The following is a 17,500-nucleotide window of genomic DNA, read 5'->3' on the forward strand; positions in this document are numbered from 1 at the left end:
AATGAGTAAAAGTGAGGAAAAATATTTAATCCCTGCGAAATTTAAATTAAAATTTGTAAAATAGTTGAAAGCTTTCTTAAAAGTCGAATGTAAAACATTAGATATAAGGTGAAATATGTACCAGCATTGTAATACAAAAAGTGTTTATATATTAGGTATAAAAGCTAAATTAAAATTCCAAAGTTAAAATTTTTCAAAACTCGAAAATGTTTGCCCATACGGATTTAAAAAATTTTATTTGGCATTTTAAACTTCCTAGTGTGCATGCAGGAGAGGTTGAATAATTTTTCTCAGAGGCAAATATTACATTTCATGAAAGAACGTCATATTTTGTACATTTGAAAGATGTTTGACATACGTGAAAAGATATTGGTACCAGAGCAAAAGAAATATCAAAAGCTGTTAGCATTAAGGATGTTTAAAGTCGATTGCTATCGTTGTTGTTGTTTAGTAACAGTTCAGACAGATGAAAAGCATGCATATCTACAAGTATTTTAGCCGTGATCATCCAAACTTCCTTTTCTGACATGGTTTATTTAAAATAATATTTTTCGACGATATTATAAATATTTCGTTGCTATTTCTAGCAACTGTACTCAAGTTCAGAGAGTCTCCATAGTGTTTGTGATGTTAATTAACCGAGCCTTCAGTAGATAGAGCCATTGATATTGTTTGAGGAGCAGAAGAAACATCAGTAATTTCTTTTGTCGGCAATCTTGCAATTTTGTGCAAATTATTAAGAATATTGAGGCGAACAGTCTTTGTTGATAGAAACGATACACAAATAAATAATCCAACGAATGAGTTGACAATACAAAATAACAGAGAAAATTCTTCAATTCTTGTAAACGCATAAAGAAATGCAATTGTCCATGTTAGACCCATGATAAAGAATAGTTTTAAGTGAATAAAAAATTCATTTTTGTTATGTTTTGATAAATATTTTGAAGAAAGCTTTCTGGTAACATAAAGGCCTCTAGTGGTGAAAATAAATGCTATTATATTGAGACATAAAATAATCATTACGGGGATTCCAAAAAGCCATAGCAGACTTTTTCCATTTTTAATCCAGCAAATACCTTTTCCATATTCTGGGGAAAGTCCATGATTTTCAGGTGTGTACTCAAATATCAGTGATACTATTACTATTACAAGTGGACAGATCCAAGCATACAAGGAACACAATACAAATCTCTTGGTGTGTTTTCCTTTACTTCGAAGTTGTGTAAGTCCTGAGAAAGTGTGACAGGCATCAAATGATATAACATTCATCCAGAAGAAAGACGCTAGAAAGGAATAATGCATTACTACTGCTAAAGATTTACACAGCACTGTAAATTTAGTGACTTGTGATGAGATAAGAAATAGAAGCTCAGCTACAAACAGTGCTGATAAAAGACTAATGAGTAATTTACCTGGTAAGGTACGAAGATCAGGTATACAGAGATAAACTATAATAGTGATTGCTAGAGCTGGGACAGAGATTGCTAGTCCCACTAATGTGATATAGCTCTCAGCTACGGAGTATTTTGATATACCATTGATATTTGATATATTATTGGTACCATTGTTTATACGGATACTTATTATACCTTGAGAATCACGAGTGAATTCTGATTGGTTCAGCAAACGTTGGGTATTATTTAAGTAGAGACGACCGTCACTAGTAATGTAATACTCAGATTCATTTAATCTTGTTGTCGTACTCTTTAGTTGAGGATGGTAAATAACTTGTCGACATTTATTGGTATAGATATCGTAGACAGCGTGTTTTGAACAGGGTGGCAACTGTACAAGTCTATGTTCCGTCCCATTTGTTACCTTTATGGTATTTGTAGAATACTTGAAAAGGATTGTTAGTGGTGATGACGGCACACTTCCATCATGTTGCATTTCCGAACAGGAGAAATTACACGGAATTTCAGAAACTCCGTTGCATTTGGCACAACCTCTGTTTTTGTAAATCTTAATATCTCCACCTTCAGTACATTTCTTACTCTTAGGTAAATATATTAAGGACATGGCCCCAGAATCACATGCAGTTCTTTTTTCCGTATTATTGTTATCTTGAAGACACTTCGAAATATATGGAATACAGGAATACAAATATTTATTCAAATCTCCTGAAGGAAGTCTCAAGGTTGGCCTACATTTTCTCTCTTTCACATAACTGAATATATTTTCGAAGCTTATATTAGAGATGAAATAGCAGTTATATAAAAGATTCCAAAGAATGAATTCCTCTCCATGACACAGAGCGCAATATAGGTTCCTATAGAGTTTTTTACTTGTTTTACCAAAAGCAGGAATGGATTGCAGTTGATCATTTGAATCAGGACGTTCACAGTTGTATACATGCTCCTTAACATCATGGTTAGGTGGACAACGGTCAAATTGATAATAAGAAGAGTAAGCAACATTTCTACAACTGTAATATATTGAAGGATAGGGTTGTTTCTGATTAGAGGTGATGTCATTAATCATATCAGAACAACATTCATTGTAGAGGTAGCAATTCGAGCGACACGAACAGCGTTTAGGTGCTCTAAATTTGGGAGAAACAGAGCACAAAGCTGGGCTGCAGTTGTCGAAGTCTTGTGCATGCGATACAATATATGAGAAAAGTAGGAGAGGAAGAAAACACAACTGAATAAATGCTGCCATTTAAAAAGATATAATCGACAAGTAATAATTGACCTTTAAGTCGTAGGGATACTCTAAATGAATTCAAGCAAAAGACCTGATATGTATTTTCGATATGTAGTTTCTACACATTGGCGGCATTCAGGAGTATTGTTAGTAACCCTTGTATTTCAGCTCACTAGTGATGGAAACAATACGAAATTGCCAGCAATGAAATATTTTCATTTCTAAATGGAGCTCTGTATTCGAAGATGATACTTGTGTCTGTAAAATAAAAAGTATATAATTACACACGTTATCATAAGCACAGGTACATATGTAGGCATCCATTCCAATTCAGGCACACAAGCACGCACACATATGCATTATATGCAGGTGAAGTCAGATGTGGGGACGTGCACCGTTGCAGCATTTTGCTACATTCACCATTTGTTGGTATATTTCCGGGACCACTCGGTTAACAAGTCGAGTTGAGCACCAGTCAGTCCCCACCTCCACGAGGCACCTCAGCATCTGCAGCGGCCCGCAGCATGTGGATGATCAACACGAGCCGTCATCCCAGCCGGTCCCTGAGGGAAGAGTACATATTAAGCAAAGTTTAACTCAGATATTCAAGAAACATGGCCATACAGACTGCGCTATCGCTTCCGAATCATACAAGTAATATGACATATCCCACTTTGTTAGTAGAGTCGTTGGTTGAATCCAAAATTGGACCAATGGTAACACATCATCCTGTTGATCATCCTAGTATCAAAGGATTTCAAAGCGGCCCCTGAGGTTCCGTACAGTCCAAGTGTCACAAATATAGTGTAGAACAGGAAAGACCAGAAATCCAAAGCTCATAGAATGTAATCTTTAGTGATGTATTATACAAGTTAAAATTTCTAACCGATTATATTTATTTGTAGTTTACTTTTAAATGTCACAATCTATGATATATATATATAATTTGAAATATTCTGCATATTATAACTATTAAGAAATGTTCAACGTTTACACCATTTTATGTAGAGAGAAAATAGTTTACGTCTGATCACTTCATGAGACCTAACAATCTTCAAGTTTAGACTATACTAGACATCTGTTTCCTTAAGTGGATATATGTTGTTGATATATCCTATCTCTCTTGATATCTAATTGGAGTGTTGTAAACGACTCCCTGACGATAACCGCTCGCCTGAGCTTGCATGTTGCGTACCATCTCTGCAAAATAACTTCTCATTTGCAGTGACCTTATAGCCTGAGGTAGATCATCACGATCTGTGAACTCACAAGGATCCCCAGTAAAGAGTACATAGTAAGCAGGTTCTAACTAGGAAAATCGAGAAACATGGTCAAATAGATTGAGGTGGCTTTCCCAGAGAGGTTGAAGCTGAAAAAAAAATTGATACCTTCTCATCCGAATATAAGATGAAAGGTGATAGTGTTGATGCCAACTGGGAAAACAAAATGTCTTTAAAATGCATGTAATGTATATGCACATAGCCTCTGATTGTATATATGGTATGGGATTGTTAAAAGAACGGGGCAACGTGCTTTCTAAATGTTTTGCGGCGAAAACATCTCAGTAAAATTTTGTAAATGTATTTTGGAATATTAAATTTATTTGCTGTTGAGTGATGACAAATTGGATATTTATTGTTTTGTAGCAACATCAGTTATTTAGAAACGCATTAGAGCCTTCAACAAAATTGCCATCGAAGACGTCATATTAAAATTCAGCTTCTGTCGAACGACCTGCACGAATGATTTGTTTATAGTAATCAAATACCCGCGCTGGACATTTGTTCACTCTCTCCATCAAATCGACATTGTCTGAACAGGTGCACTGTATTTCACGGGTTAAGTGTCGAACACTGATCGCAGAGCAACGTGAGGTGAAGTGTTTTGCTCAAGGACACTTCACTCAAGAACACCACGCACCACCCAGTATAGGTATTGAAATCACGATCTAGTGATCGTAAGTGCAACACACTAACCACTAGGCCATGCGACTTCACATGCATATATATATATATATATATATATATATATATATATATATATATATATATATATATATATATATATATATATATATATATATATATATATATATATATATATATATATATATATATATATATATATATATATATATATATATATATATATATATATATATATATATATATATATATATATATATATATATATATATATGTGAATCTCTGAGAAACAGCTTTTGTTATATTTCTGCTGCTTTTAAATAAACCATATTACTCTACCTCCGGTATTTCAGTACTCTTTTTGCCACTTTGTTTCACATTTATGTGCTTACTCCGGTATATATATATATATATATACATATATATATTCGTGTGTGTGTGTGTGTGTGTGTGTGTGTGTGTGTGTGTGTATGTTTGCACCAAAGGACAGTTGCCACTAAAATACACGATATTCAACATTGCACCAAGTGAAGAGATAAAGAAAGAAATATACAATTGATGACAGACTAATGACATTGCTTTCGAATCTTATAACAAGGCCAGCAATTTCAGAGGAGGGGGAGGTCGATTACATCGGCCCCGTTGCTCTTATTTTATCGCCACTGAAAATACGAAAGAAAAAGTCGACAACAGGGGAATTTGAACTCAGAACATAATAATGTTCGAAATACCGGTAAGCATTTTGCCTGGTGTGTTAACTATTCTGTCAGAACAAGCAAAAATTAATAACTGCAGCTTGATATAACATAAGCAAAGTGAGATGCCGAATCACTATGTCTTTCTACGCGTGTGCCTATCTTTCTTCACCGGGCAACCTAGGATCAACAAAATCGATTCCGCAGCCAAACAAATTCAGTATTTGGTGATCAAGCAACTTGGAAATTTGTCACAAACCTGCACATTAGAATGGAGGGGATGTTACTTGATATGATTCCCTTCCAGTTTTTGGCTGTTGGATGAATAAGAGTGAGAATATTGTGACCGAACGACCTCATAAAAAGAGCTTCCAGAGCTTGAACATATTAATATAATCGACGAACGATATTCAGGCACATTTGTTTTCATCTTTCATTTTTACAGTTTGTTTTTAGACCGACCAGGACTTTACTCTTGTATCTAACGAAGGAGTAAATCCGAAACTCTTTAACTTTTGGTCTGTAATTTTTAAACTCTCTCTCGAGTCGACCAAATCATACTAACTGTAAACGTTCCTAACACTTATTTTTTAGGCTTGTTATTCACATTTATTTTGCTGCACATACACACACACACATATATATATATATATATATATATATATATATATATATATATGAAAAAACAAGTCAAAAATAGAAAATGCTAAGATGATTTTATAGTGAATCTTTCAGTTCGTGCTAAGGGCGAGGTGCGTTTGCCCGTCTCCGTCGGTTAGCCGTGCCTGCGCTTTACGTGGAGCGACGGGCCCGGTCGAGAAGAGCGCGTGGATTCACCGACCGCCGCTTTCGCGGCAGCGACGGGGCTCTCGTCTGCGACCTGCGGACGCCGCGCGCCTGCCGGCCCGACGGGAAACGGGTCGCGACGACGGATCGGAGGGGAAGTGCATCCGATGCTGGCGCCCCTGAAATCGAACGCCGACGAGGCGGCAGACGACCGCCCGCGGAACGAGCGGCCGCCACCGGCGCGTTCGTCGACGACGACGGCGCCTCGGCGGGAAGCAGCGGACTGAGTCCCCTCGCGATCGCGGTTTCCACCCTTATACATATATATATATATATATATATATATATATATATATATAATCTTTGCAATAGATCCAATACTTAAATTATCCTTTCTTCGAAGCTTAATAATCTGCTGACGAATTGGTAACGGAGAAAGTGGCATTATATTAGCAAAGTAAACTGCAAATATTCTTACTAATGTTTAGTAAACGAACCGTCACGTAAAAAAATTCAAAACATTAAAGTTCGCCGGTTAAATATAATAAAACACGGAGTAAAAGCAACCGTTCTGATCATTTTGGCCGCCATGGGTTTTACAGTAAATCACTAAATCATCCATAACTTTTGTATTATACTCTCAAATTATACCAAAATCTCAGGCAATAACAAATAATATCGTATTTATTGTCTGTGAAACTTATAGCATATAAAACAACTTTGATAAAAAATTATATCTTCTTTTCTGACGAAAACAATGCCGTTCTGAACATTTTGGCCGCCACTGTATATATATATATATATATATATATATATATATATATATTCACAGACAAAACAAATATACACACATACACACACCTAACATATATATATATAAAGTTACACAGAGTACAAAAAATATGAGGAAAATATGTATACATACACACATATATATATATATATATATATATATATATATATATATATATATATATATATATATATATATATATATATATATATATAAATAATGAGGGAGATAAATTAATATTAATTTTAATATCAATTTAAAACCAGTAGTCTAGCATACAAAAAATCTGAGAAGTCAGAGAAAATTCTAATATATGTGTATATTGGCAGGGCTGAACTGCTAGGTAGTCGGCTGTATGCTAGGAACAGATCATCAACGATCAAACTACAAAGGGAAATTCTCTAGAGGAAAAATTCAGCGAACACCAGAACCAAATTTGGCGGGCAGGACAGATGAAAATTTATATAAAAGACAGACTTAAATGCATACCTCGGTTTCGGCCTTTAACAAAGGAATTACTTACATAAGTCTGCATTTAAGTCTGTTTTTTTATATAAATTTTCATCTGTCCTGCCCGCCAAATTTGGTTCTGGTGTTCGCTGAATTTTTCCTCTAGAGAATTTCCCTTTGTAGTTTGATCGTTGATGATCTGTTCCTAGCATACGGCTGACTACCTAGCAGTTCAGCCCTGCCAATACACACACACACACATATATATATATATGTATGTATACATATTTTCTTCATATTTTTTGTACTCTGATTAATTTTATATATATATATATATGTTAGGTGTGTGTATGTGTGTATATTTGTTTTTGTCTGTGAATATATATATATATATATATATATATATATATATATATATATATATATAATATAAAAGTGAAGTTGTGTGAGTGTCTGTCTCCTACGATTTAGATTCCTAACTACTCCCACATTTTGCGGTGCAGTTTAACCAAATTCGGGTATCTTATAGTCGTGATGATTCATATCGAGCCCGTCTGAGTATTAGCGCGCGTCTACGATGAGTCTACGATTTTAAAAATAATTTACCATAATTTTTTTTCATTTTAACGCATATTTTTTTCCCTCCCTCGTGAAGCTATGGGGAAGGGAGTGTAAGGAAATCAACATCGTAAAGCGTTGTCAAGGAGACCAGTGTTCTTTTAGAACAACGACTTCATGGCTTGAAGACACCAAAACAGAAATGGCTAAGAAAGCCCGAAAGCAAATTCTACAAAATCGGGAAACACGCCACACAGGGAAGGTTTCCCGTGCAAATAATTTGCACAACCGAATGTTATAGTTGTTGCACAACTTTTACTTAAAAAATATTATCCAAACACAAACTTTTGAAGGCAATATTGTATGGCGATGGTACTTGTGAAATATGGTAATGGATTTAGTAGCCAAAAGGAGAGAGCAGAGGCATAGTATGGTGGTGGTGGAGGCGGTGGTAGTGGCAGCGGTGGTGGCGGTGGTGCTGGTAGTGGTGATGGTGGTCGTGGTCGTGGTGGTCGTCGTGTTTGTGGTGGTGGTGGTGGTGGTGTTGTTGTTGTTGTTGGTGGTTGTGGTGGTCGTGGTCGTGGGGGTGGTGATGATGGTGGTGGTGGTGGTCGTGGTGATGATGGTGGTGGTGGTGGTGGTTGTGGTGGTCTTCGTGATGGTGGTGGTGATGGTCATGGGCGTAGTGGTGGTGGTGGTCATGGTGGTAGTGGTGATGGTGTTGGTCGTGGTGGTGGTGGTGGTGGTGGTGGTGGCTGAAGCTGTCGTCTGGGTTCTTCCAATCTTTTCGTGTGTCGGTGGCGGCGTTGGCGTTCATGCTCGCACCTGCACCTGTGTAGCTCATCCCCTTCTTCCCTCCCTCGTGAAGCTGTGGGGAAGGCATGGTAGGGAAATCAACGTCGTAAAGCGTTGTCAAGGAGACCAGCGTTCTTTTAGAACAACGACTTCATGGCTTGAAGTCGCCAAAACAGAAATCGCTAAAAAAACTGAAACAGATCCACAAAAACGGCAAAAACCGCCACACAGGGCAGGCTTCCTGTGCAAACAAGTTGCACAACCGAATGTTTTAGTTGTTGCACAAATCTTTATATATAAAAGTGAAGTTGTGTGTCTGTCTCCTACGATTTAGATTCCTAACTACTCCCACATTTTGCGGTGCAGTTTAACCAAAACCGGGTATCTTATAGTCGTGATTCATATCGAGCCCTTCTGGGTATTAGCGCGCGTCTACGATGAGTCTACGATTTAAAAAAAATTTGCCATCATTTTTTCCATTTTAATGCATTTTTTCGCTATTATATAAGGGAAGTAACTCTCTAAAAATGTCTACGATGAGTCAACGATTTAAAAAAAATTACCATCATTTTTTATTCCATTTTTAATGCATTTTTTGCTATAACTCTCTAAAATGCTTATATAGTTATTTCCCTTACAAACCCGAGCAACGCTGGGCGATACTGCTAGTATATATATATATATATATATATATATATATATATATATATATATATATATATATATATATATGTATATATATATATATTCATGGCCGCGGCCTTCGGGCTAAAACATTTTTAAGGATTTAAGGATATATGTATGTATATATATATACATATATATATATGTATACATATACATATACATACATATATATATATATACATACTAGCAGAATATCCCGGCGTTGCTCGGGTCTGAATTTCTTGAAAGTACTGTTAATGACTGCAGTGAATTATGATGATTATTCAGGCAAATATTGATATAAGTTTACGGCGAATGAATGTATTTGTAAGTGTATAGAAAGCCGTGTAAAGGGGATCCTACCCCTTCGTAGAATGGTGTAAGAATTGAATGCGAGGTGGCCTTGAAAAGAGCCATGTTATTGTTGTCATAATTGTAAGAATTTGATAGTCGTGGAAGGCGGTGTAAAACGTTCGCAGTAGAATAGTGTCTCTTCGTTTTCCACGAACGGCAGCGGATGTGCTTGGAAAAATGTTGACCGTGGAAGGAAAAGAAAGAAATATTTGCTGCTGAAAGAAATTGTTTAGGCAAGTATAGCGACAGTGTGTAAAGTGTATTGAAACTTGAGTTAAAAGAAAGAAAATAAAGTGAGATTTGTAAGAATGGAAGTAGTTTACGTACATGTTCCAAATGGCAAGTGTTTTAGTTGTTTAATTAAATATTTGTGTAAAGTGTATAAAAACGTAAATTGAAAAAGAAAATGAAGTGAAATTTTTAAGAAAGGAATTTGCATACATACATGTGTCAAATGGCAAATGTTTGTGCAGTTGTCCGAAATGGAACCAGGGTAAATGCGTGGAACTGATGTATTATAATGAATAGTCCATCTCGATCAGGATACATTTGTGGTGTGTCATGGTGTGTGTTAAGTACAGTATATATAATGTGGTTGCAGCTATAAAAATAGACATAGCGCAGCTGTTATGTTGTCTGTACGGAAATAAAATTGAATTGTTGGTGAGTGTTTGCAAATGTGTTCGAATGAGAAAGTGAATTGTGTTTGTCGCCTTTTTTACTAATAACAAACACACACCTGTGTGTGTGTTTGAGTGTTTGTATGTAGTTGTTTGAAACGTTTGTGTTTGTCACTGTTATATATGTATATGTTTGCGTATCTATGTGTGTGTAAGGAGTAAATCGTTATGTATTTATTTTTTTCTGTTTCCTCTGCCTTTTTTTTGAAGAGTGGTTTAAGCATTAATAAGAGAAAGTAGGAGAATGTGTGATGTTGAATGTATTTTTAAGAGTGGTAGAAAGATGATATGAGAGAGGTATACACTTGGAAAGAGAAAGTAGCAGAAAGTGTGGTAATAGAAGGAGTAAACCAGTTGAAATGAGAGAGGCAAATCGTAAAATATTGAGTTTTATCGAATTTTTGCTTAATTGGGGGTCAAATTGAAAAAAAATTATATGTCATGACCCAATCGAATCTACTTCGAAAAATCATAGGTGAATTCCAATTGAAGAAATTCTATATTGTATAATCGTATAGCAAACAAACATAGTCACAGACAGAGAAAATCTGCCTTTTATAGTATATTATAATAAGAGATGATACATATACATATATATATATATATATATATATATATATATATATATATATATATATATATATATATATACATATAAGCATATGTATATATATATATATATATATATATATATATATATATATATAAATATATGTATACACACACACACACACACACACACACACACATATATATATATATATATATATATACACATACATACATACATATAATTTACAGTTCCGTGATAGAAAATTCAATAAAATAAGTATTCCATTTGGTGAGAGATAAATATTGTTTATTTAAAGGGCATAAAAACATGTATTTCAGCGCTACTAGTAGTTTCATATGTTGAGAAATACTCAAACATATTCTTCAGGCACAAACCACATATCATAATGAACTAAAAATATTAAATAATAGAAGAAACGCGACAAAACTGAGATGGTAACATATCGAAAACACAGAAAGTAACTAAATAAGGAAAGTAATGAAACATGGGAAAGAAAAAAAAAAAGTAAAGTGTAAAAAATAAAAAGGTACAAAGTTAAAAGCGCTATCCTCCTTAGACCGGAAAAGTATATCTACGGACTTAACGTATTTTATTCTAATCGTCGTTCTTATTAATTCATATAAGATAAAAAAATATGTGTATTTATACTTAAAAGACATTGTGACCAACTACATCAATGTCATGAAGCTGTGATTTTTCTCGTTCGTTGTTCATTATGATAAGACCGCATCTTCCATGTTTTCAATTTCGTTCTCGCTAAAGTCATCAGAGGGTTTCTGCTTAAACAAAACTAATTGCTGGACCAATAATTAATATAAATAATATATAATTAATAATTAATATTGACTTGCAATAGTCAATTAATATTTTATGCAATAAACGAACAACAGCGAGAACAAAAGAAAAGCATACTGAAAACAACAGAAACATTAAAAACAAAATCAAGATGTTAAAACAGGTGCGAAAAACAATCGTTCATGCTAAAAGAAAAATATGTTAAGATATATCCATTTGTATACAAAGAAAAATTTTCATGCAAATCAATGCATTCAATTCCAAAGTCCGTGTATTGTGTTATAATATACGAAATAGTATTATATAAGTAAATGGTATATAGGAAAACACATGTAACACTCCATTTAAATTCTTCATATTTATCAGCGTATGCGTGTATGCGTGCGTGCGCGTGTGTGTGTGTGTGTGTGTGTGCATATATATATCATACTTTCACTTATATCACCATGCATGGGAACGCTCCCTTCCTGAAATCGTATGAAACACTTTCTTATAACTGTGAAGTTGTTTTGTTCTTAAAATATAATGTACATATTATGAATAGAAATACACACACACACATACGTATGTATGTATGTATGTATGTATGTATGTATGTATGTATGTATGTATGTATGTATGTATGTATGTATGTATGCATGTATATATATATATATATATATATATATATATATATATATATATAGTAGCGGCCAAAAGGGGCAGGAAGAACAAGTGTATCGAAATAGTTATTATAGAAGATTAACAGCGCGTTGAGACTAGATATTTTATACATATTTAAATATATCCAACATCTATCTTTCGTGAAAATGTCAAGTGAATGTAATAAATATTTCGTAAGTTATGAGGAAATAAACAATCTTCCAAATTGCAGCGGCTAAAAGTTAAGGGTCACTTAGAAAAAAATGAACTACTAATCGAGGTATTTGTTGTTTAGTAGACTGTTAATGAGCTAACTGTTACTTCTTATGAGCTTACATTATTCGAATATTCAACTGTTAGCATGGCGGCTTATGAGAGATGACCAGTGTCCTGTGATGAAAAACAAAGGATTGCCGGGTCATTTTATCGATGAATTTAATGTGACTGGTTCCGATGGCGGGATATACGTCCGACGAAGTAGCGAAAGGTTATCTCGTGCATGTGTGAAGAAGACAGTGAAATATGGAAGAGGCAGTATAATGGTATGGGGAGTGATCTCTGCTGTTGGTCCTGGTCGCATTTTCATCCTGGTCCACATGTCTCATCTTTATATAATATTACTTTTCAAATCCACCGCGCAAGCGCAGTTTTTGTTGGCAAGGTAGGAAAATTATAGAAATTTTTCTATCAGTGGCCTAGCATGCAGAAAATACTCAATAGACTATATATTATTCATATAAAGTTAGTGTACATTTAAACACAAAAATGTTGATCCTAACAGGACACCTAAGATGCTAGAAGAAGCAGTCAAAATCCAAACCGCCGTTAGGGGTAATTTTGAAGGAAATGAAAAATAAAAACATTTTCCATATTTTGTTACCGGACCATGGTTTCGAACATTTGTATATAGTCTATTAATTATTTTCTGCATTCTAGGCCACTGGTAGAAAACTTTCTATAATTTTCGTATCCTGTATATTTTACCTAATATGATTTTAATAATTTTGAAGTAAGTCGACATTTTTATTTGCTGCCAACAAAAACTGCGCTTGCGCGGTGGATTTTAAAAATTATAATATATAAAGTTTAGACATGTGCTATTTTGCCTCCTGTCTCATATGTTAATCTTTGGCGTACTCGCCGATGAGAACTTCGCCTAACAAATTATTTTATTTGCTAATTAAAGTTCGAAACCATATATGGTAATTATTTTTATTTTCATTCCATTCGAAATTACCCCTGATTCTTGTCTTAAATCTCGTGTTAGGTATATATGAGGTTTTAGTTTTGAAGCCGCTTAATTTAAGAGCGTTGTTGTATTCTGGCGCATGTTAATAAAAAATCTCTTCTTTTGCGGACAAATGAAAGATTCTGATCGAAATAGCAGTAACGATGCTATCAATAGTAGACTTCGGATGATTGGAGGAGACATTGATATATGAGATGGATCTGTTTGGCTTATAAAAAGGGTAGTATTAACCCGTATCCAAATTCAAAGTAACATACAAGAAGTTCACCAATCTGGAGTTAACATCAAAAATAATGTTAAGATTAATGCAATCTTTTAAGAAACCTCTCAAAGATTTCTTCAATCTATTCAATGCAGTTTTAGACTGGCCACGTACAGCTAGAAGTACATCATCCCTATATAACCCTCCAGTAAGGAGGGGAAAACTATCCTTAATCTGCGGTGATCTTTCATCCTGTCAACGTGCCTTGCTCAACGCCGTCGTGTCTCAAGTAAAATGGCTTCTAGGCTGGTGACTTTTGCTCGCTTGAGGACCTCATCGTTGGTAATGTAGTCGCTCCAGTAAATGTTGAAGATTGTTGAGGATTGTTGAGGAGCTTGAGATGATAGCAGTAGGGGACCCAGGACTCAGAGCCTTATAGGAGCGCCTTTAAAAAATACGGCTCTGTAGACACTGACTTTTGCGCTGATCTTAAGATGCTTGTTCCGCACACGCTTGTACAGTCTGCCAAATGCTTTGATTGCCTTTGCGAGTCTGTTGTCAATTTCTTTGCTGATATTCACATTTGTGATAAGTGAACTGCTGTACCGATTTCTGTTCTGTTTCGGCAATGGTGATGAGGGGCGGGCTGTACTCTTCTTGAGGAGCTGGTTGGTGTAGTACTTCAGTATTTTTCAAGCTTACTTCCAGTCCAAAGAGCTAGGTGGCCTCTACAAAGCAGGACGCGATGTGTTCTTTCTGTGTTTATGACAAGTACGGCATCATCTGCCAAGAGCAGGCCCTAAATCAGTTTGCTTTTGGATCTTAATGCAGGCCTGTAGGACTGGAGCTTGAAAAGACTGCCATCCAGACGGTACTTGATGTAAACACCATCTTCAGCAACCATATTTGTTGTACCCCTGTTAGCTCTGAAACCCCATTTGGCTTTCTGGAAAAGGATTTTCAGTGATGAACGGAACAAGTCTGTTGAGGAATAGTCTTACTAGAAATTTTCCTGCAACGGAAAGCAGGGTAGTGCCCGGTAGCTTGAGCAGTCTGACGTTTCCCCTTTGTTTTTGTACAGTGTAATGGTGACAGCATCGCGGAGATCTTGTAGCAGCTTGCTCTGTTCCAAGCATGCAACGAGGAGCTCATGGAGTTTAGCATGTAGGGTAGGACCCCCATGCTTCCATATCCCTGGTGGTATGCCATCAACTCCTGCTGCCTATGGCAACTGTGGTCTCCACTAGGGCTGGAGGCTCATCTAGTTCCATTTTAACTGGTTGCTGCTGGATGTAGAGGATTGCGTTTTCCTGGAATCTCGGTATGTACTGAAGAGGCCTGAGAATATTCAGACGTGCGGTTGAGGATGGATGTGGTGCCTGTGAAAAGCGCCTGGTCATCTGGACTTCGCTGGGGACTTGAACTTGATGTGTTGGGCCGTAAACCGCCTTGATACCTTCATAACCGCCAGAGTCAGCACACAGTTGGGTTCTCTGTGCAAGATTGGTTCACCACTCATTCTGAATTTCACGGAGTTTGCACTGCAGGAAGCTACAGGACGATTGTGTCAAGTGTGCTTGATGGGTAGACCTCTTCCTTAATACTTTCTGGATCCGTATATCGTTTTCGTCAAACCAATCCTTGTTTTTCTTCGTAAACCCAAGGATTTCTGCTGAGGTCTGTAGGATGGCGGTTTTCAATTGTTCCCATAGGATTTCTGGAGAGGGATCTGAGGGGAAATTAGATTGCTGTAGACCTGCGTAGGAGTTTACTTTCACTTCATTTAGGTGCAGACCGCTAGTTTTGATTTTCTTGTTGGCCGGTCCTTTCTTTTTTGTTGGTTTGAGCTTGACGTGAGGTTAGAGTTTGCAACGCACCAGACAATGGTGAGTATGGCATTATGCGCTAGGACTCAATCTGGTTTGCATGACATCAGACTGGTCTCGTTGGCGCACTAAGACGTAGTCAAGGAGGTGTCAGTGTTTTGATCGGGGATTCATCCAGATTGTTTTTAGTCTCTTTGCTGGAAGATGGTCGGTTGGTGATGACGAGCTGATGTTCGGTGCAAGCTCAAGAAAGAGTTGCCCGTTTTCGTTGCATTTCCCAACCCCATGCTTTCCGAGGACTCCTTTCCAGATTTCTGAATCTCGGCCCACTCTAGCGTTGAAATATCCTAGGGTTATGACCTTATCATCGATGGGGGTCCCCCGGAGGACTCTGCTCTGGTCTGAGTAGAACTTTTTTTCTGATGAATCTGCTTGGAGAGTCGGGGAGTACGCTGAAGATCGTGGCATGCTGTCTGTTTTGCATGAAGATGATACAGCCAGAATGACCCGCTGGTAGGGTTTCCAGCTTTGAGGGAACGGAGTTTCTTATCATGAAACCGACACCTGAATGGCGTCTTTCTGATGGGGTCTTGCCTGATCAATATAGGGTGTATCTGACACCATATTCTTTCAAGCTGCCTTCTTTTGGGAGCCGGACTTCGCTAAGGGCTGCGATATCAACTAGCCTGGAAAGTTCATGCACAATAAGATCGGATCGGCTTTCTAGGCGACCTCTGTCGCCTGAGTCAAGAACGGTCCTGACGTTCCAATATGCGATTTTCAGAGCGTTGGCAACATTTGGAGGGTGTGTGGTCATTCCTTTTTGTAATTGTGCGTATTCGACCGCTTTGGAGACACTCATTGAGCGCGGTTTGCCAGCTGTGCGTATAGGAAGCGAGCTTTCTTAGAACCACCTTTTCTAGGCCCTTTTCCATGTGGATTAAGCAGTACTCTTAATCAAAATATATATTAAAATGGTCTCGTGATCAACAATTTCATTGTTAGGAAGACTGGGATTTCCCCGTTCTTTGTTCATCGTAATAAGAACTTCCCTGCTATTATTTCTTTTTTCAGTTTAATTTTCCCGAACGCCATCAATAGGTTTCTACTTAAAACAGGATTTGTTATTGGAGTATGAGTTGATGTAATGTATCATACATCAAAACCACTATCACCGAGAACAATAGAGAACATAGAATAGAGCGACAGCATTTACAACAAAAACAAATGAATAAGAATAAGACATGTGTAAATATATTAATACCCCTAAGTGCATATAAGCTATCAAGGGATACAGAAGGAAGCAGTAATGGATCAGTATGATTATGAGAACATCAGAATATAGAGCAAATTATATACTTTAATTTACTCTAGTGGATAAACAATGCACTCTTTATTTTCCGTTGAATATTATGATCTTTATGCTCAACAGTATTATACAAGGGATGTATCGGAAGGAAAACCTCAACACTATAGGAAAGATTTTCTATTGTAACATGGTAAGGACATATTTTCCACTGCAAAATTCTAAAGTACTCAATAGCAATAGCTAGACACACACACACACACACACACACACACACACACACACACACACACACACACACACACACACACACAAAATTATGGCTGTGTGGTTAAGAAGCTCACTTTGTAACTATATCGTTTTGGGTTCAGTCTCATTGCGCGACACCTTGTGCAAGTGCCTTCTGCTATACTCCTTGGCTGACCAATGCGCACGAGTGAACTTAGTAGACGGAAACTGTGGAAGATATCTATCTATCTATCTATCTATCTATCTATCTATCTATCTATCTATCTATCTATCTATCTATCTATCTATCTATCTATCTATCTATCT

General features: G+C 36.5%; 1 protein-coding gene across 3 annotated transcripts in view; it reads right to left on the minus strand.

Annotated features, from left to right (window-relative positions):
* Positions 1-76: 76 nt before the first annotated feature.
* LOC115216264 (G-protein coupled receptor Mth2-like) overlaps positions 77-17,500 on the minus strand; it is a 100,318-nt gene continuing 82,894 nt past the window's right edge. For all 3 annotated transcript variants that reach the window (XM_036506848.1, XM_036506847.1, XM_036506849.1), the window contains exon 3: positions 77-1,415. In XM_036506848.1, coding sequence (XP_036362741.1) covers positions 631-1,415 — 785 coding nt within the window. In that variant the 3' untranslated portion in view covers positions 77-630. The remainder of the gene's footprint in view (positions 1,416-17,500) is intronic.

The sequence above is a fragment of the Octopus sinensis genome, linkage group LG10 (assembly GCF_006345805.1).
Source record: "Octopus sinensis linkage group LG10, ASM634580v1, whole genome shotgun sequence".
Taxonomy (NCBI): Eukaryota; Metazoa; Mollusca; class Cephalopoda; order Octopoda; family Octopodidae; genus Octopus; species Octopus sinensis.